At 38.0% G+C, this 21,017-nt stretch overlaps 2 protein-coding genes across 3 annotated transcripts in view; one reads left to right on the top strand and one right to left on the bottom strand.

The window, feature by feature from the left end:
• Positions 1-208: 208 nt before the first annotated feature.
• On the top strand, positions 209-10,017 carry reep5 (receptor accessory protein 5). The gene is made up of 5 exons (XM_052116307.1): positions 209-452; positions 645-738; positions 4,174-4,312; positions 8,458-8,626; positions 9,491-10,017. The coding sequence occupies exons 1-5, from the start codon at positions 335-337 to the stop codon at positions 9,538-9,540; spliced, it is 570 nt and encodes a 189-aa protein (XP_051972267.1). The 5' UTR covers positions 209-334; the 3' UTR covers positions 9,541-10,017.
• A 2,827-nt stretch (positions 10,018-12,844) lies between these two features.
• The window catches only part of chd1 (chromodomain helicase DNA binding protein 1), an 89,171-nt gene continuing 80,998 nt past the window's right edge, over positions 12,845-21,017 (bottom strand). For both annotated transcript variants that reach the window (XM_052116265.1, XM_052116264.1), the window contains 5 exons: positions 19,801-19,979; positions 19,582-19,681; positions 17,759-17,810; positions 17,365-17,599; positions 12,845-13,418 (listed from right to left, as the gene is read on the bottom strand). In XM_052116265.1, coding sequence (XP_051972225.1) covers positions 13,118-13,418; positions 17,365-17,599; positions 17,759-17,810; positions 19,582-19,681; positions 19,801-19,979 — 867 coding nt within the window. In that variant the 3' untranslated portion in view covers positions 12,845-13,117. The remainder of the gene's footprint in view (positions 13,419-17,364; positions 17,600-17,758; positions 17,811-19,581; positions 19,682-19,800; positions 19,980-21,017) is intronic.

Genomic DNA, 21,017 nt, shown 5'->3' with positions numbered 1-21,017 from the left:
GAAAAAGCTAACTTTGAATGCTATATCTTAGAGGCTACGGACACATTAGGTATTTTGCACAGTGTGATACCTTATCAGATTCGATAAATATTTAATCTGGAATAAAATATTTTCTGTTTTATAGAAATCTCTTTTACACTAGTGGTGAAGGTTTTTTTTTTTTTTTTTTTACTATTGGTGAAGGGTGTGGTCGAGGAAATGTTGCTGTGACGTCACGTTCTCAGCGTGTCAGTCAGTCGCACTGTGCTGGTGAAGTAGAGCAGCAGATCTTGCGCTGCTGTTCATTGTTTTCATTTAAATTTTAAAAAAAAGCCACCATCAATCCAGACAAATCATGGCACAGGCGCTAAAAGAACGGTTTGACAAGTTCCTTCATGAGAAAAATATAATTACAGACTTGTTGGCGAAGATAGAGGCGAAAACCGGAGTGAACAGGTCGTACATCGCATATGGTGAGTACTGCAGGAAGCAGATCTGAACCAGGAACACATTGTGCTCGTAATGTCGGACACTTTAAGCAACACAGCACGGGAAATCAGCCGTTGCACTAGTTTTTATGTAACTTTAATGAGACAAATCTTTTTGTTTGTGTGGATCAAACTTAAACCACTGATCATTGTTTGATGTTGTCTTTTGTCTTGCAGCTGTCATCGCCATCATTGCAATTTATCTGGTGATCGGATACGGCGCATCTCTCCTGTGTAATCTCATTGGTTTCGTCTATCCCGCTTATATATCGTGAGTTGGCATTTTTCTGGCGTAGCACAGCAAATAGTGACGTCATCATAGCGGTCATAGGCCCTGTTACAAATGTCACCCTTAACCCTTGCGGTCCTGCCCTGGCCCTGTCCCATATGGCACCCTCCGCCCTTGTGGTCTTTCTCTGAGTGCAGACTTTGATGACGTAATAGAGTGCAGACCGATGGGGCACTAGTCAGCAAGTCCATGAGGGGCATGATTGGTAAAAGTGTGCATTTGGGACAGACGTAAAGACTTCAATCTGATGCCACATTTTTTACATGGTTTTTATTTACATGAAGTTTTACAAATTAGTATTTAAAAAAGCCATGGCATTGATATATAGGGTAAAGGAACACACTTTAACTATTGCATATTTGTTTTTATTAAATAATTTCAAGCAACACACTGACAATAAAGCATTAGATAATAAAGAACCTCTGCAAAAAGTGCACATATGACTACAGCAACAAAACCCCATTGATTTATATATTTAGAGAGCAAATAAAAAAATGTATTTGTATAATATAAAAATTCAGACACATGGATGGTTACAGCTTGGAACACCGTAAAATATATAGAAAGAACATACCAACATATGTTCACAAATATATTTAATAAAATACACACAGCCACACTTCTGCCAGTATAAATAGCACTGATGCAGCCTTCAAGTGCACCTGAGAAGCTCCTCTAACCATGTGAGGAAATGGTTATTACAACATGTCACGCATTTAAACTAAATTTGGATGATGCCAAACAAATGCACAAAATATGGCTGCAGTCGTTGGGGTCCAAGCACCTCATGTAGGCTATTAGGCCACCAGAATGTAGTGTATTGTACAATGGACCCTTTTTACAGACTTTGATGATGTGTTTCAGCCCTATTTAGCTGTGTAAACCTAGCAAACTTTTTTTTTACATTTGCAATTAAAAAATTATTTAGTATACATTTATAACATTATTCTTTTTATTATATTACCATGGAATAAGTAAAAAAATGTGTCATCTTTCTCTCTTCTGACTGCTGTGATTCCCCCACTCAATTTTTTCTTCTTATGGAAAGTTGTGAACACGTAATAGTGGATATATTGTCTTTTACCATTGAAGTAAAGGGTAAGCAAAAATGATATTTGCTGTGTCCTCCCGATCACCGCTATAACATTTTACACTGCTATCATTTACTTTCACATTCCAAACCCGGATATGTGAAAAGGGCTCATAGACCTAATTCACTATCTTTAATTTTTGATGATAATGACGGGGATGTAAAGTATAGACATACAGTCCCTTCATTGGGTTGTAATGTTCTTCAAATTTGTTTTGAATGTTCCGCTAATGAAACATTGCAAAAAATAACGAAAAAAAAGCAACATCTTTTAAAGATATTTCAGTAGACAAAATCTGATGCTGTGCATGCCATTAAATGGACTGTAAATCTATCCCTCACAGCTTCATTTTCATTTACATCAAAAATGGCACAGTTCAATGGAAAGGACGAGGCGAGAACCGGCTTGATAATGCTAATAATATTTTAATAATAAACTTAACCAAAAGACAGACACACACACACACACACACACACAGGTGTCGGGCAGCTATCATATTGCTTTTGAAGACATGAATTAACCACTGGAATTGTTATTCTGTCTTAATATGCTTTTAGAACGTTAGAACAAAGTTTTGAACCCTGTTGATTTGCATTGTATGGACCTGCAGAGCTTAAATATTCTTTTCGAAATATTTATGTTCAGCGAGAGGAAAAAAGTCATACATCTGGTATGGTATGATGGTGAGTAAATGATGCAAGAATTTACATTTTTGGGTGAACTAGGCCTATTCCTTTTAGATAAGGTGGATGGTATTTTCACTTGGCGTAAATAGTGGTAGATACTATTAGCACCGCAGTGTATTATAAAACTGTATATAATATAACAACATATTCAGTGTAAGTATTGTGACGGAACTTAAACACATCGCTGGCTGTGGGAAGAAGCACATTTTAAAGAGATAGTTCACCCCAAAATGATAATTCTCTCATTTACTTACCCTTATGCCATCTCAAAATCATCTAACTTTCTTCTGCGGAACACACAGATACAGTATTTTGAAGGATGTAGGAGTTTTTTTTTAAGCATCTACAGTTGAGATGGAGTATGAATCACGTGGTGTGTGTGCTATGTGTCTGTCAACAACGGAGCAGCGCTAATTCACAGAAGCTCACTGCACATGCATACTGTATATTTTCCGATTGAACGATTTACAAAACTATTGTGTGCTTCAAGAGACTTTCAATATAATGCATGAGTCAGCTGGACTATTTTAATGGTGCTTCTATACTTCTTTAATGTCATATTAAATGCCATCCACCACGGCAGCCACGCACAACTCGCCACGCGCCCCACCGAGAGCGAAACACATTATAGCGATCAAGAAGAGGTTACCCCATGTGACTCTACCCTCCCTAGCAACCGGCCCTATTTGGTTGCTTAGGAGACCCGGCTGGAGTCACTCAGCGCGCCCTGGGATTCGAACTAGCGAACTCCAGGGGTGGTAGCCATTGTATTTACCACTGAACGCTGATATGCATGTGCATGTTAGGTACCAGAGTTTAGAATTAATAGAACTAAATGTTTATACATTTTTGGTGTACAAATGCCACCAAGAATATAATTTTTGTTTTGAATGCAGCTCATTGGGGAGTTCAAATTTCTGATAAATGCACATTTGAGGAAGACCACATTCTGTCCCATAGGATATATAGTATTGTAATATTTAGACTATTTAGTCATATATAGAAGTAATTTAAAGCATATTAGCACTCAATTAGCTAGGAATGATTTTCTACCCGATTGACGTAGCACTTCAGTGACTGGCAGCAGCAGCTGCTTTTGTGATGTTTGTGTGACACAACACTTGATGTGATGGCAGATGTAGGTACTGCCCAGTAAGATCGACTGCACCAGATGCAAGCCTTTTGTGTAAATAATTCTTAGTAGATACTGCTCACTGTGGGTGTAACCATTCAGGTCAACTAATTACCGTTATGATAATGAAATGTAGGCTAAATTTTTGAGGAGACTCAAAAAGCCTTTCAGAAGCCAAAACATATTGGCACTCAATCTAATTTAAATAAGTGCAGATTTCAAAGGTTTAAAATAAGTTTGAACTTTCAATCTGTATGAGACACCGTTACGATAATGATTAAAAAAAATATTAGCATTTTGCAATCTTAAACGCATGAAAGAACTAAATTAAGATATAAAAACAACAAATATCAAATTCGCTGAAAGATCACATTCTTTACAATAGATTATCTATTATTACTAATTCAGAAATGACAGAACAGCAGCTTGGCAAGAAACCAAATTACCATTATCAGTGACAGTAGTGAGATGTGCTCATATCAAATCGTTGTTCTCTTTTTGTTTGCAGAATTAAAGCCATTGAAAGTGCAACCAAAGATGACGATACCAAATGGCTGACCTACTGGGTGGTTTACGGAGTGTTCAGTGTGGCAGAGTTCTTTGCGGACATTTTCCTCTCCTGGTTCCCATTCTACTTCTTGGGCAAGGTAGTGTGCATTACATGACGTAAAAGTTAACAACAGTAATATTTGTACAGTTAAATTTATGTATTGCAATAAGAGTGTGTTGTTGTACATGTTTGAATTACATGGGGAAACAAAGGGGCGGTTATCAATTTGGGCAAACGGCTGTCATAATTTTGAGAATACAAATCTAAACCGGTCACTCTTTCAAAATTAGAATTTTCATCTGATCTTTTCTTAAAGAGCCCATATTATGCTAATTTACAGGTTCATAACTTTATTTTGGTGGTCTACTAGAATAGGTTTACATGCTTTAATGGTCAAAAAACACATAATTTTTCCTCATACTGTACATTTCTTTTCCCCTCTCTTCTGGCTCTGATTGGTCAGCTGGCCTAGTTTGTTTTGATTGGTCAACCATGTAGAGCATGTGTCGGAAATGTAATGCACCTTACCATAACCGAGTTTCAGCTCCTGAGTCTTGATGAGTTGCTCTGTAAACACTATATTAACTATGGTAACAATGGCATCGGTGTTTGCCATACCAGCTCTAGCCGGAGTCCGATAAAGAATGAAATAATGAAAGTTTGGAAGAACAAGCTGAACCACATTCGGAAGCATGACTTGAGCAGGGTGTTTCACAGTGGTAAGATTTAATTTAGTAGCTTTCTTACTAGTACACTGTTGATTAATGTGAACCTAACAAAGCTTCAAGTAAAAGACATGTATTGCATCTAAGTTGGTCCTAAGTTAGGCAAGGAGGAGGGTGGGGCCAGGCCGTGATGACGCATGCCCGGCCCCTAATCAGGCTAATCAAGCCTACGAGAGTGATAAAGGCAGCCGGAGGAAGCAGTTAGAGAGAGAGAGGGCTACAGGCAGCTGCCCTGTATGTGTTTATGTTTGTCATTTTGCTTAAATAAACACTACTTTGATGTCTCATCCTGTTCTCACCTCTCACTGCCCGAGAGTCCTCGTCACTACCATCCACACCAAAGAAGCAGCCGCGGCCATCCGCCTGGGGACGGAAGAGTTGCTACCGGCTGCCTGGACGCAGAGGTGCATGCACCGTCCGTGAGGGGAGGAGGGGCTCGTTGCCGACCGCCTGGAGTGGTAGAGGCGCTGCCAGGGGCGAAGGAGTTCCCAATCGGCCGTAAAAATGCGGGTCCGCCCGGGGAGGAGCGGCTGTTGTCCTCCAGAGGGTGGAGGAGTGATCGAGGACTAAGCGACAGCATGTCTGGGAAATAATTGGCCTGAATTCAAAAATGTGTTAAGGGGAATGTGTGCAAATGGGTTCTGCACGAAAGCAGCGAGATGTGAAATGCGTGATTCTTTGGCAGGGGAGGCGGAGCCGGGGCTGTCTTCGTCAGGGTGATGAGGGGGGGAGAGACTGTGGGTCCTCCCATCCTCAGCGGTTTCCCGATGGGGATTTCCATCTGGAGCAGTCCAGGGACGAAACCCTCAGGCGCCTTCGACCAAGTGAAAGTTATCGATGGTCAACGGTTCCAGCCGAACAACACACTTTCAAATCCATATTTTGCGATAATAAAGGAGCAGTTTTTTAGAGTGACGCAGGACGCTCAAACAAAGGAAGATACAACCCAGCTCTTAAAACCGTGGAGCCGCCGGGAAATGTTGTTCCAGGTTGCTCATTATAATCCTATGGCAGGTCACTTAGGGTAGAGGAAAACACTAAACCAACTAATAGCCGGTTTTTAATGGCCAGGCATTGGCAGCGATGTAAAGCAATTGGTGTGTGGCATGCCGCGACTGTCAGCTGGTGAATCCACTGACCACCCCAAAAGCACCATTGCGCCCCCTTCCGCTGATCGAGGTCCCCTTCGAGAGAATTGGCATGGACCTTGTCGGGCCATTAGAGTGGTCAGCATGCAGACATCGCTTTGTATTAGTTCTGGTGGACTATGCAACGTGATATCCAGAAGCAGTGCCTCTATGCAACATCTCAGCACACAGTGTTGCGGAGACACTTCAAAATATTCTTCTGGGTGGTGATTCCGAAAGAAATCTTCACTGATCAAGACACAGACACAAACATAAAAAGGTGGTCTCTGGCCGCCTTTTCCCCTCTTGTCGTCTTGATTAGCCTGATTAGTGGCCGGGCGTGAATCCTCACGGCACAGTCCCGCCCTCCTTGCCACAGTCATCTTTTGCTGGAATGGGTCTAGCAGAACTTTTTTTGCCAGAGTTATGAAAGGAGAACAGAAGCTTACTCCCGGTTAGTGAGCAAGTTAGCCATGGACCACCATGGATAGCGGCCGTAACAGCTTGTAATTATAAGTAAACCTTCACACTTTACCACTGATAAAGACTCTTGAGATCGACCATTTTGTTACACACTTTTAGTTAAAAGCCGGTCCACAATGAATAGGAAACCCATACCAAAACAATAACGTTACATAGCAAGTTAGCCGAGCACTACTGTGGATTGCAGATGTAAAATGATGTAAAAATAAATCCCCACTCATGATCACTATTCATTATAGTAAGAACGACAAGCAATCTGCATAATTCCACACAATTGTAGGTAAAAGTGTCCCCACAGCTGATTAGTAAAACTATTTCAACACAATAACATTAGCTAGCAGGTTAGCAGAGGCCTACAGCTACAACACAAAACTCTGCATTTGAACTGTCGGTAGCAGATAAATCCACAAAAAATCAAACATACTTACAGGTTGTGATCCTGAAGCGCCAGATTGTCCCAACAACGTGGGAACTGTACCATCTTTCAGGAGTAACTGACTTGATAATCCGGGATTGGTTGTGGATGTACTGCTAAATAATTTAAATCAATTTGAACCACTGATTCTTCAATTCGTCTGCCTTTTGGAAAGTCCAAACAAAGAGGTTTTGCTTCCACAGTGAAGAAAATAGCATCTTCTCGACATGGCGACAACACTAACCCAACTCATCCTGACCTCTGCTATAACTAGTTTGAGAGCGGGCCAAAGTAGTCCTTAGGTGGGCATTATGCAAATGTGATGTAGATACTTTATGGAAGATATGGCTGGACTACAATCCAGCTGTTTCTTGTAGTTCTTGAGCTGTGTTGCCTCTGGGATAGAATAAATCCCTTTTGCATGGACTTTGTTCTTTGTAACTTTGCAGACCTTTTACATGCACAAAGAGCTATGTTACTCACTAAAGGAAAGGTAAAATCCCCAAAAGCATAATAGGGCCTCTTTAATTAAAGGTGTAAATGGGAAACTGATGAAAATGTTCATATTTGTTGCTTGTTGACAGTGAAAATGTTGCTACAACTTGAATTGTTTCAGTGACCGTAAGGCCTGAATGATGCTTGATGCAAGCATGCGAACACATGCTTGGCCTACGCATTGCAAGCGCATGGTCTGTTGTAAATATTTGAAAGAATGGTTTACTCAAAAATGTAAATTATGTCATAATATGCTCACCTTCATATCATTCCAAACCTGTATGACTTTCTTTTGCGGAAGAATCCATTTTTATGAATATTCTGGTCCTTCTTTTTTAATACAATTGAAAAGGCAGTTGATAGGGACTAAAGTTTAAAAAGGACTCAAAAGTGTAGTAAAAGGAGTCCATGTGACTTGTGCATCATATTCCAAGTCTAATGAAGGCATATGATAGGTTTAGGTAAGAAATTTAAGTCATTATTCTGAAATAAATCTTGACATCCATGAAGTGTTCATGAGCACTATAAGAGAAGCTCATTCACAGTGATTTGCATGTTTACACAAAAACCTGCATTGTTTAGTGCTTAAAACAAAGTTCTCAGAAAATGTGTAACAGGATCAATGTAATGAACTAGTGAAATAAAAAAAAATTCAAAATAAATTAAAAGTTACACTATTAAAATGTATACCTTATAAACTAAAATCTTAATGTTGGAAAAAAAGTTAATGTCATCCTTCAGCTATTCTTATGCAAAGGCTGCTATTATGTACTCCCCTTGCAACAGTGCTGAGAATACAACACGTACTGTACTTATGTTGCATTATAAATTGCACTATAACAGGAAACTTTGATTCAGAATGTGTAAAATCACAAGCGTAGCTAGAAAGATTGGTGTTTACCTACTTCAGTAGAGGATGTAGGCCTAAGCAGTGGATAGTGTTTGAGTGCTCAAGCTCAGTGTAATATTTAATACTGTTTCTTTTTTGTATTGCTAGTGCGCATTTTTGGTTTGGTGCATGGCCCCCACTCCATCAAATGGCTCCGTTTTGCTCTACACAAGAATAATTCGTCCCTTCTTCTTGAGAAATGAAGCCAAGATTGACAATGTGATGAAAGACATCAAGGATAAGGCATCAGATGCTGCAGACAAGTTTAAAGACGAAGGTAAAAAACATGTGTATGTGTAAAGCCACTTTGAGTAAATATGTACTCTTAAATGTCCAAATTAAAAATGTTTTGCTATCATTCCAACAGTTAAGAATAAATGTCATGCATGATGGTTCATATGTGTTAAGACTTAGTCTCAGCTCCTAAATTATTTAACAGCTGGAGAGGTATCCTAATCTCATTAGTAGTAAGTCTTATGTGAAGATCGAACACTGCAACAAAGAAAGTGTTAGACATACTGTAGAAGTGGAATTTAGGCAATTCTGATTTTGTAGTTGAACAAACAAATCCATCATGTTTTTTTTTTTTTCCTGTTAGAATTTGTTTTAATTGAATGAATACATTGAAACTCACTGGGGAGGGACGGCGAAGTTAAGCATTTAAAAAAATTATGAAAAAATGTGTACATGTAAAAATTAATTTGAAAAATCAAATCATTAAATGTAATTATGATTAGTTGATATGTCCAATCTGGCATGAAGAACATCCATCACTGAAGTCACTTTACAGTGGTGAAAACATTTCTACTAAAAACACAATTTTAATAATGGCCACAGAGCTGCAGCAGAATCCAAGCAAAGCTCATCGTTTCATGTGGGGTGTCAAGCACTTTGACAAATGCTTTGCATTAGTAAGAGTGAGTATCATTGTTTCCTTGTCCGGCCAGTCCTGGGTCACCCAGATGACCAGCCTTAGACATTTCTTGAATTAATCTACAGATCAACCAATTATGTGTTGTATTTAATCCTGACTGAATGATGTCTAGCATGTCTAGTATTCTCCACTAGTTTCCTTACATCTGTAACAGTGGTTTATCAAATGTGCTTATCCAATAATCAATCAATCATTTTTGCCTTGCAGCCAAGAAAGCCACTGCCAACATCATATTTGAGGAGAAAAAGAGCTCCTAAAGATGGCAGCCATTTTAACGGCTTCATATCCTACAGGACGTCACTTGCCTGAATAAATGTTGCCTTTTGTGTTTTTCTTTTGTAAAATCTTAGTAGTACTCATTTGCCTGTCTTTAAACTAGCAGCTAAACTATATAACCATATTATATTACATCAGATAGTTTCAGAGCTGACAATACCAAGTCAGTAACGTTTAAGCAGGTAAGGTACGTATCATGTTACAAATGTTCAGTAACAATTACTTGTAATGTTCAGTCTCTATAAACATCCTTTATATCTTTCTTGTAGACATGCCTTATGCTGGTTGATAGTAATTGGTTATATACTTAAATGTCTTGCATCTTACAGTCACTGATCATGTAATTTGTATTTATTTGTGGAACAAGAATTCATTTTTACTGAATGTCATCAGACAATCATGAGAACTGTTAGCAAATGAGTCATGCTTTTGAATGAATAAAACTATTAAACAAATTATTGAAAGACTCAATTCTCATTACATCCCTCAAGCTGTTTTAAAGATGAAGTATGTCACTTTTCAGTGTAAAAACACTTTCTTATATCCCAGCTTCATATGCGGGGACAACTAGAAGTAAGCCAAAAGGTTCATTTTCTCAAAAACTGTCTTTGTGCCACTATACAAATTCCTGTTTTGAATGACCTGTCAGCCTGACACAAACACATTGATTTAACCGGTGGCATACAATGCTGTGAAAAAGTATTTGCCCCTTCCCGATTTGTTCTATTGTTGTGTATTTTTCATACTACATTATTTTAGATCTTCAAACAAGATACACCATAAAACAAAGGCAAACTGAGTGAACACAAAATACAGTTTTCAAATATGTATTTGTTTTTTTTAATTGAAGCAAAAAAGTTATCCAAGACCTATATCACTCATGGGAAAAACAAACTGCCCCTTATACTTAATAGCTGGCTGTGCCACCTTTAGCAGCAATAACTGCAACCAAACGCTTCCATTAACTGGAGATCAGTCTTTCACAACACTGTGGTGGAATTTTGGTCCACTCTTCTTTGCAGAACTGCTTTAGTTCAGCCACATTGGGTTTCAAGCATGAACTGAACATTTAAGGTCCTGTCACAGCATCTCAATTGGGTTCATGTCAGGACATTGACTAGACCACTCCAAAACTTTAATTTAGCTTTGTTTGAGCCATTCAAAGGTGGACTTACTCCTATGCTTTGGATCATTGTCTTGCTGCATAATCTAGTTGCGCTTGAGCTTTAACTGATAAAAGGATGTTCTCCTTTATGATTTTCTGGTAGAGAGCAGAATTCATGTTTCCCTCAATTACTGCATGTCGCCCTGATCCTGAAGCAGCAAAGCATCCCCACATCACACTACCACCACCATGCTTGACCATAGTTATGATGTTCTTTTTGTGGATTTCTGTGTTTGATTTACACCAGATGAAACGGGACCCGTCTTCCACTTTCAACTCATCAGTCTACAGAACATTCTCCTAAAAGGTTTGAGGATCATCAAGGTGTGTTTTGGCAAAATTCATACAAGCCATAATGTTCTTCTGGGTTAGTGGTTTTCACCTCACCACTCTTGCATGCATGGCATTTTTTGCCAGTATATTTCTGATAATGGAGTTCTGAACAGTGACCTTTATTGACGTGAGAGAGGCCTGCAGTTCCTTGGCTTTTTTGGTGCTGGCAGTAATCGGTCTATTCCAGCTGAACCCCATTATGAATGCAGTTTCATAGATTTGGGGATTTAGTAACTAAAGGGGCAAATAAGTTTCAGACATGCCCAGTTGGTATTGGACAACTTTTTTGCCAGAATAAATAATTTAAAAACTGTATTTTGTGTTTTCTCAGATTGCCTTTGTTAGATTTTGTTAGAATTTTTGAAACAATTTTGTATAAGATATAAACAAAAACAGAAGAAATGAGGATAAGGGGGAAAACTCTTTCATAGCACTGTATCTGGGACTATCTGTTAGTTCAGCCAATGCTGATGAAGGGTTTATCCAAAACGCTGTTTGAAAACGATGTTTCTTTTGCAGCTCTGTTTGGAGGTGCAGAAATGGCACATTTCAGTTTTATGGAAGATCAACAAATGCTATAACAAATGTGAGCTGCTTGAGGCAAAATAAATATGGAAAAATAATATTAGTAAGATCAACAAATTAATTTCTTTAGTGGTTTGTATCAGAAGGACCCCCTCAAGAGCGTTCTTTTATATTGCTCAAAAATAAGAGCTGGCTGAAACCGACTGGCTGGCTTCTACACAACTTAGTACACCATGTCCAAACCACAGGCAACATGACTCCATTAAGTGAGTTTAGTTGGCATGGTTTGTGATCTCAGTAGCAACAGAGATACTGATAATCATTGCCAAATGCCCCCTCTCCCTATTGAAAAATGCATAGAAAAGCATGCTTATGTAAACAAGGTGAAAACAATGACTCGAGTTTAATGACTTTATAAACCATTATATAAAACAATTACTTTAAAAATCCATGCATTTTCAGTGTAAGTTTGAAATATAGAGGTGATCTATATACATCAGTGTGTCCTGTAACAGCATTCTGATTTACTTGGGCCAGTCACCAGAAATACATTTGGGCTGCATAGAAAATGTTACATTATTGCCAACATTTATAGAAAACAAAAGGAAAGATAATCATGGAAATGTTCTAATGTGAGCTCATAAGTGCCTCTAGCTATGAATGACCCTTTTGTGTCCGTTTTATAATATGGTTTGATTTTTTTTTTAATTATTTATTATTATTTTTTTTTTACATGATGCAATGAGGCTTTAAAGCAAACCAAAAAAAATACTACAAACAAAATGTTCCTAGATAGTACACACATGGAATATTTTCCCCATTCCATATCATCATGATTCAGAACTATTTAGATTTAGAAATGTCAAAAAAGCCTGAGTTTATGGGGAAATAGTAAAAAAAAAAAAAAATTACACAAGCCTGAGAAAAGCCCATTTGATTTACTTTATACAATAATTTACAGTAGTACAATATGAAAAAGTGACATTATTTGATAAGCACAAAAAAAAAGACAGATTTAAATAATTCAAGCATGGTGGAAGGAAAAATTACCGATAAAAATTGGCAAGGTGGTCACAAGACAATGTAAACGAGGTACTTTGGAAGGTGAACCCCAGTCCTTCAGAACAGAAACCCTTTACATCCTCTAGCATGATAAAGACGATAGCTAGCATCCTTTCACTCAACACTTCTTAAATAAGCTGTATCATGTTTATTTAGGTGTGTATGAAGTCAATGCCTAGATCCAGTGTCGCACGTGATAGTGAAACATGGAATCATCTGTTTCCAAGTAAAAAAAAAAAAAAAAAAAAAAGTCAATTTATAAAAATAATAAAAAACATTTTTTACTCAGCAGCACCTAAGAAATGATGCAGCCGACTCTTAAATACAAAAATATGCGATCTGTGTTTCCTCCCCGATGAGGAAAGGGTGGCACTCCCAGAGCCCCAGTGCAGCGGCCGACAATCCCCTAAGGCATTTCCTGTGTGTTTTGTGTCTATGGCTGATTGGAGGAGAGGAGAGCCGAGCGTAGAGCGTTATGTCTTGCGGCTGCTCCAGACCTGTTCGGGTGTGCTTTTGTGGTCAGATGAGTACTCGAAGGGTGACCGGTGTCCGAGTGGCGAGCGCTGGTCTCTGGGAGAGCGGGGGCCGCTCCCTGACACCCGGTGCTCCATCTGCCAGTCTGAATGGTAACGGTAGTCTCTGGAGGATTTGTGGTGTGTGTAGTCAGAGCCGAGGCGGTGCTCAGAGTGGGAGCGGTGTTCGGAGTGCATCCTGTCCTTGGAGTTGCTGTCTGATCGGTGGTCAAGCTTCCTGTGCTTGCTGTCGCTGAAGTATCTGTGAAATGAGTCAGACACTGAGTCAAGATGATGGCAAATGATTACTCAAGATAATACACCCAAGTTGGGCACATTATGATTAAACTTACTGATATTAAAAGCAGAAAGTCTGCAATTCAAACAGCAGTTCGTCTCAGTGGAACATTTAACAAATCATGAAAATGCCTTCATTTCTTTTTACTGTGATTCGAGCAATGTTTTGAAACACATGAGATCTGATGTTTTTCATGGCTTTGGACTATTTTTAACCAAAATATTTAATGCAATTCTAACTGCATTTTTGCTAGTGAAGTGTAAATCGCTATTAAAACATCTCACTCTCATATTTGCAAGTTGTGAGAGGCTCTAGGGCTGCCCCCAACCAAAGATTTTCCTAGTCAACTACAAGGAATTAATTTAAGCCATTAGTTGACTAGTCACACGTTTATGATAAACCATTTTTTGATAAGTTTTATCAAAACCATTTTCAGTTCCAGGGCAGAGAAAGAATGTTATAAGTTGAACATTGCTAACACTGTCCTACATTAGAGAGAAATACTAAACCGTAATAGTGAGACTTCAAAATATACATTTTACAAGCGCACGCACAAACCCAGTGACACCGGCAAAAGCTGTAATGATCCTGAATGTGTCTGGAAAACCAGCAAGGAGACCGTTTGAACATTTAGTTAATTTATAGAGAGACAGATGATAATTTCGAGGATCGACGATGGTCAGAGTGATCGCCAATAGCTGATGCCCTTGACGATGTCAAGAAGATATTTGGCTTGTTTTCTCATGTATTAAATTATTATTATTATTATTATTATTATTATTAGGCTATTATCAAATTAATATTAAAAATTATTTGCCCCATGGCACACAGGCACGCACTTGAAGAAACACTATTATATTATTTAGAACAGATGACAGCAAAGCCGTCTATGTGCGTGCATGTCGCACTGATACGGAGGCATGCAGTCTTGTGGAACACGCACATCTAAAAGGTTCTCACTTTTATTTCCGTCTTCTGAATTTATTTATTTTTTCTGCAAGTACGGTATCGTCTATGAGTGCTTCAAATGACCTCAGACATCTCAGATCATGAGGTGCTTTGTGGAAATAAAGTGAACTGAACTGAGCTTATAGCCTACATCTGTGATTACAACATAAAATACAAAAACATGTTCACCTCGAATCCTGATTTATATTTCAGTGACTATTATCATCATTATAATTATTATTTTTACATTTATAATTAATGTCTTCATTTGTGTAAGTAATTTTCACCATGATGTTAATAAAACTCTAAAAATAGAATTCTTTTATCACTTCATGATTTTAATTGTTTTTTTTTTTATTTCGTTTGGAGTGCAATTTGAATTTAATTTTGGTTATTGCACTATATAACATATGTTGCATGTTTATAGTTTTCATTACATTAGTGGTACTCTCTCTTTGAGAACTGGCACAGCTTAGCGAGCAAGTGTTACAGTTGAGTACACATAGACAAGAGAGTCATCGCACCGTTTCTTTACCATATCCATGATATATGTGATTGTTATTTATGGACCCTGTTCACAGACTTGTTTCCACCTTCAGAAGTATAAATCTATCAAGCTTTTTTTAATATTCGCAATTTCTTTATTATTTAGTATAAATTTAATATATTATACTTTGTATTATATTACTTGGAATACGTTTTAAAAACAAGTTACCACAGCTGCAATGAGGTTTCTAATACAGCTGCTGAGGGAGTGAAAATATGTTTTTTGTTGTTCTTTTGGAAAGCTGTGGAAACGTAATAATGGCATTTTTCTTTTGAAGTTGGAGCAAATGGATAAGCAAAAATTACATGTAGTGTGATCTCCCATTCACTGCTACTGGAGATTCACCCTGCAATCGTTTACTTCCACATTACAAAACCCAGAAATGTGAAGAGTCCATTGTATACCATACTGTGAAACAATGCTTTGATTTATTATTTTAAGATTTCTGAAAATTAATTTAGCAAAATAATATTAATATGTAAATATTACTGCCCAGGATTACAGTTCAGATATGCACTTGATACAACAATTGTTTGCTTCTGTAATTTTGCCTGATTCTAAACAATACCAACTAAAAAATAAATTATTACTTGTTTGCATTTTGTGTGTGTTTTTTATTCAAGTACTGGCTATTCTTATTTAAGTATTATTTCCTGTATGACTAAAGAACTTTGTAAACCTTTCCAAACATAATACTATTATATGAGTGCATGAAAACAACAAAATGCACAGCCCCCGCTCGCGAAATGGGGTGTTCAAGTGAGAAACGACTTTAAATTCACTTCAGCCAGACCAACCAGTGATATAACAGAAAAAACATGTCTGAAGAGTTAAAAAGTAGACATAAAGATGCATTTCTTTGCCAAGCCTTATTAGTTTGAACTGTAGTAATCAGTATTTGACCAGAGAGATGGTAAATGCTTGTGCTGCTATAATCAAGGATGCAATTGGCTGAAGAAAATGCTTATTCACATAATGCTAAAGTTTACCAAATCATTTACATGGATGTGTAGCCTAATCGACAAGCCCTAACCCCCTCCCCATCTGCGTGAATATTCACATACAGTATATACTACTATGTATGGGGTTGTGCTGTGCAAAAGTTTTAGGCACTTGTTGAAAATGAAGTATAGTCAGATGTCTTCTAAAATAAATGTAATAAATCATTTAATTTATCAATTAGCATCATACTAAGCCCAGTAAACTAAAAAAGCTAAATCATTCAGCAACAACCTTTGCCTTCAAACAGCATCAATTTCCTAGGTACAGCTGGACACTGGTTTTTCTTGGTTGTTGGCAGACAGGATGTTCTAAGAGAAGAACTGTGGCAAGTTTTATCTATTTAGGCAGTCGCAGTTGTTTCTGTCCCTTCATGTAATCCCAGACTGACTCAAAGATGTTGGTCCAGGCTCTCTGGGGGCCATACAGTCTGTTGTAGGGTTTCTTGTGTTTTTCTATTCAATACTATTTTTAAGGGAATGTTGAAATCTAAAATGTATATTTCCCTGAAAGCCAAATATATAAAATAACCATTTTAAGACAAATATATTTTGTGAAAAATATAATGCTCTTTAAGATTTTGCCTAGTAATTAACCCTTTATATGACCAAATGGCCTAGCAGATTTTTGACTACCATGTCACAAATATCTTCAAGTAACATATGTATAATTGTGTCATATCCTTTACGGCTGTGTGATTGAACGATTTACTGCAAACTTTGTGTCTCTTTCACAGCAAACATATAACTTTATACGTACTTCAACCATTACATTTTTATTGTCCACACAAATCTGCAATCTTGAACCTTTTTGGTAATGTACTCTAAGATTGCAAATTTGCTCCAGCATTTCGATGACAGGACCCATTCATACTTCTTAGCGAAATAATGTAATTTTACAACAATGGCTGTATAGGTAGCTAATACCTATAATGCTATACCTATAATGGCTGAGCCTGGATAGCTCAGCGAGTAAAGACGCCGACTAACACCCCTGAAGTTCGCGAGTTGGAATCCCAGGGTGTGCTGAGTGACTCCAGCCAGGTCTCCTAAGCAACCAAATTGGCCCGGTTGCTAGGGAGGGTAGAATCACATACTGAAACCTCCTCATGGTCGATATAATGTGGTTCACTCTCGGTGGGGCGCGTGGAGAGTTGTGCGTGGATGGTGTGAAGCCTCCACACGTGCTATATATCTGCTGTAACGCACCCAACAAGCCACGTGATAAGATGCACGGGTTGACAGCCTAAGACGTGGAGGCAACTCAGATTCCTCTACCACCATCCGGATTGAGGCGAGTCACAACGCCACCACGAGGACTTCGAGAGTATTGGGAATTGGGTATTCCAAATTGGCGAAAAAAAAACATGGCTGTATGTATGAAGCTCAAGCTAGATAAAACTGCATGATTACTGACCTGCTGTCCTGTCGCTCTCCTCTCTCTCTGTAGTGATCTCTCTCTCGCTCTCTGTGGTCTTTGCCATTGCTGAAGGAGTAGGGTCTCTTCCTGGAGTCGGAGCTCTTCCTGTACGAATCACCGGGGTGGCGATCTTTGCTGTGTTCATGGTAGCGAGATGATGAATGGTGTCTGTCTGAGCTGTAGCTATCTCTGCTGCTGTCGTCCTGCTGTGACTCCTTCATCCGTTCAATATCTGTAAAAAAACAATAACATTCAGAGTTTCCCAGAAGAGATTGTACATATAGTGGTATAAAGATCAACCGAAGGAAAAAAGACCATGTTTCATGGATGTCTATGCATTTCGTGTCCATTTAAAAGATAATGAACTTGTATGCAGTCAGAGTAGTCATACCTGTGTGTTTTAAGCTTTGTGTATTTACAGTGCTAGTGTTCTGCTCCACTGCCTGAAATGAAACAAACATTATAGACATCAATTATGATATTCCAGCATTAAGAAGCATCACTTAGTACCACATTCACACAGTAGCAGAATAGAGTTGTCAGTCCTATATTTGAATGCTTAATTTGGTTGTGCTCACACACAATTCAGTTTTTTACAAGAGTGACAATTGCATTCTCTAACTAAACTGACACCTGTCAATTGTCAGGACTCGCAACCACATTTTTGGCAAACCTGTGCTGTGTGAACGGAACAGCACTGACAACTAGTTGTCTGGCACGTCATACATGGCAAGGGGTCATGTATGTGATTCGTTTATCATGTGGGGTTTTGGTTACACATGGAGACGGAGATAAGAGCAAAACATAGAACCTACTATTACCTAATCACTTCTGTAGCCCTCAGCAGCAGAGGACAATGAGATGGTAGGTCATTTATGAGCAGAGAGCCAATCATAAAAGTGGGTGTTTGCTGTCAAGTCTTAAGAGAAGCAGCACCAAAATGGAGCATTTCTTACAAAGGGTCAGAATGAGTGTGGAAAACAATCATGTTTTACAAATATACAAATTTTCTTTTGTAAATAAAGTTTTTCTAATATTATAAGTGATACTCAAGGAACATAAAGTAATGACAAAGGCATTGCATCATGACCCCTTTAAAAATCTTTCAAAGCTGCTGTCAGTTAAATAGTGCTAGTTCATCCAAAAATGTAAAATTCACTTATCATTTACTCACCCTCAATCCAACCCAGACGTATAACACTTTCTTTTGCTGAACCCAGAGATTTCTAGAAGAATATTTCAGCTCTGTAGGTTCATTTAATGCAAGTGTATGTTGGCCAGGTGGCATAAACATAAATCTGTTAAACTCCATTGGTTAAATACATGTATACTGAGGTAATCCAGTGGGTTTTGGCTGAGAACAAATCAAAATGCAACTCCTTTTTCACAGTACATCTTGACAGCAGTCTCCTTGGTGATCATGATTTCAAGCTCTGTTTCACTTCCTATAGCGCCATCTAGCACTCTGCGCATGCGTCACACACTAGGAAGTGTAATCGAACTTGAAATCGATCAAGAAACTGCAATGGCAAGATGTTAAGTGAAAAAGAAGTTGCATTTTGGTCTGTTCTCACCCAAAACCAACTGGATTGCTTCAGAAGACATTGATTGAACCACTTAAGTCTTATGGATGACCTTTATTCAGACTTCCTTTTTTGAGCTTCAAAAGGCCAGGCCACCATTCACTTGCATTGAATGAACCTACAGAGCTTAAATATGCTTCCATAGTTCTAAGAAAGTCATACACATCTGGGGTGGCATGAGGTGAGTAAATGATGAGAATTGTCATTTTTGGGTGAAATAATCATTTAGGATGTGACACATTAACTTATCACAATTGATTCCAGGTTATTAAATAAGCAAGTCTAATTGAGGCATAAGACTTGCTGCTGTTACAGATGCTACCATCTTTGATATTTACATTTGTCACCATCAATATGGTTACAGGTGTGAGAATACAGGCTTGACTTGGGTTGTTTGTTCATACAGACAGTATTAAAGCCGCTACTGTAAGCTCTTGTATGTACAGGACATCTGGAGACTAACACCTGTAAGTAAATATGATTGTCAATCCCAAACACTGACTGTGTGAACGTGGCCTTATTGAACACATTTACAGCATCAGTTCATATGGACACGGATTCATCACAAAACATCAAGCAATAATTCTCCTCTTATAAAGAAACCTTAAAAATTTTGTTGACATGTCCATACCTGAGCAATTTCTTGTCTTTTCTTGATTGCATGCTTATACAGTTTATGCAGTTTTCTTGCATCAAATTCAGTGAATTTGGAAACAAATATCCAAAGATTTCTGGAAGGTGGGAATAAATGATAAACCCATTCAAATTAAAAACAAAATACATTCAATATTAACTTTTATTTTTATAATGTTTATACTTGAAGGTAAAGATTGTGATAAAATGGCCATACTTCCTCCACTGTTTGATCTGCTCAGGGTTGGTGTATTCCTGCAGACACTCTGTGATGTGGTCTCCTATTTTGATCAGGCATTGGCGTGTGTGTTCCAGCTGCTCTCGCTCAGACAGACCCTTCTCTGGACGATCCAACTGCTTTAGTGCCGCCTTCACTGGCCTCATGCGCTCCTTGCACTAACATACACAGTATGAGATGCTTTGTCAGTATAATCATTTCAACTAATGAATGTTTGACCTGCTCCATCATTGTGAGTCACATTCACCCAGAATTAAATTGAGTTTTATGCAATAAAGTAAAAGGAAAGTCCCCAGTTTTTTCCATGTTTCCTTACCAAACCAATGCAGAGTAATCATCTAAAAGTTGTCTGTCATAAAACCTTGCGATTGAGAAACTAGGCTCCAAAGATTCCAAAAACTTTGAAAATTTATTAATGCATTAAATAATTATGACCTTAATAACAGGTAAAAAAAAAAAAAAAAAAAGTCTTCATAGGATTATTTGCAATATATTGAAAAGTGAATTGTGACTCTGGTCTGTCAAGCTAAAAACAAAACAACTACACGTTCACAGGAACAGAAAGAAATTGAAGTTGTTATTCACTCGAAAAACCAAGAACCAATGAGGTTTGATATTATCAAGGTTGGTATTACACATAATTGAATTAAGCACTTTATTAAAGAGCACCAATTATGTTTTTCAAATATTACCTTTCATGTAGTGTTAAATAGCCGTTTGTGAATGTAAAAAAAAAAGTCTGCAACGTTTTAAAAATCAAAGTGCACGACAAATGGAGTCATTCACTCCCAAAAGAAAGAACCGATTCTGAACACCTGAAACGAGTCGTTAGTAATTCCAGACTTACTTCCTGTACCAACCTATGTAATTTGGTAACAAAAAACCCACCTCTGGTCTACATTGGCTGCTCGCAAACAGCTTTGACCCGCCTTCAAACACTACACTAAGTTGTAGACCAGTCACGACTGGGACATCTGACCAATCAGAGCAGAGTAGGCTCTCTGAAAGGAGGAGTTTAGAATGAATGCTTTAGAACAGATCATTGAACAAGCCATTTTTGATGGGAATTTTTTTTTGACTTTGGATGCATGTAAACCTATTGTATGAGACCTTTAAAACAAACGTTGAAAAACCATAATAGGTGCTCTTTAATGATTTAAAAGTAAAAAAAAAAAATGAAATCTTCAAATCTGGTC

This window comes from Xyrauchen texanus, chromosome 43, assembly GCF_025860055.1.
Source record: "Xyrauchen texanus isolate HMW12.3.18 chromosome 43, RBS_HiC_50CHRs, whole genome shotgun sequence".
Lineage (NCBI taxonomy): Eukaryota > Metazoa > Chordata > Actinopteri > Cypriniformes > Catostomidae > Xyrauchen > Xyrauchen texanus.
The sequence above is the reverse complement of the archived record's forward strand: the minus strand, read 5'-3'. Positions and strand labels throughout refer to the sequence as shown.

What these genes read in the sequence shown, in the direction of transcription:
- reep5 (XM_052116307.1), top strand. Translation starts at nt 335, where the DNA reads ATGGCACAGGCGCTAAAAGAACGGTTTGACAAGTTCCTTCATGAGAAA. An exon ending in GTCTATCCCGCTTATATATC is followed by an intron (nt 739 to 4,173) that starts GTGAGTTGGCAT and finishes TTTTGTTTGCAG; the next exon opens with AATTAAAGCCATTGAAAGTG. An exon ending in CATTCTACTTCTTGGGCAAG is followed by an intron (nt 4,313 to 8,457) that starts GTAGTGTGCATT and finishes TTGTATTGCTAG; the next exon opens with TGCGCATTTTTGGTTTGGTG.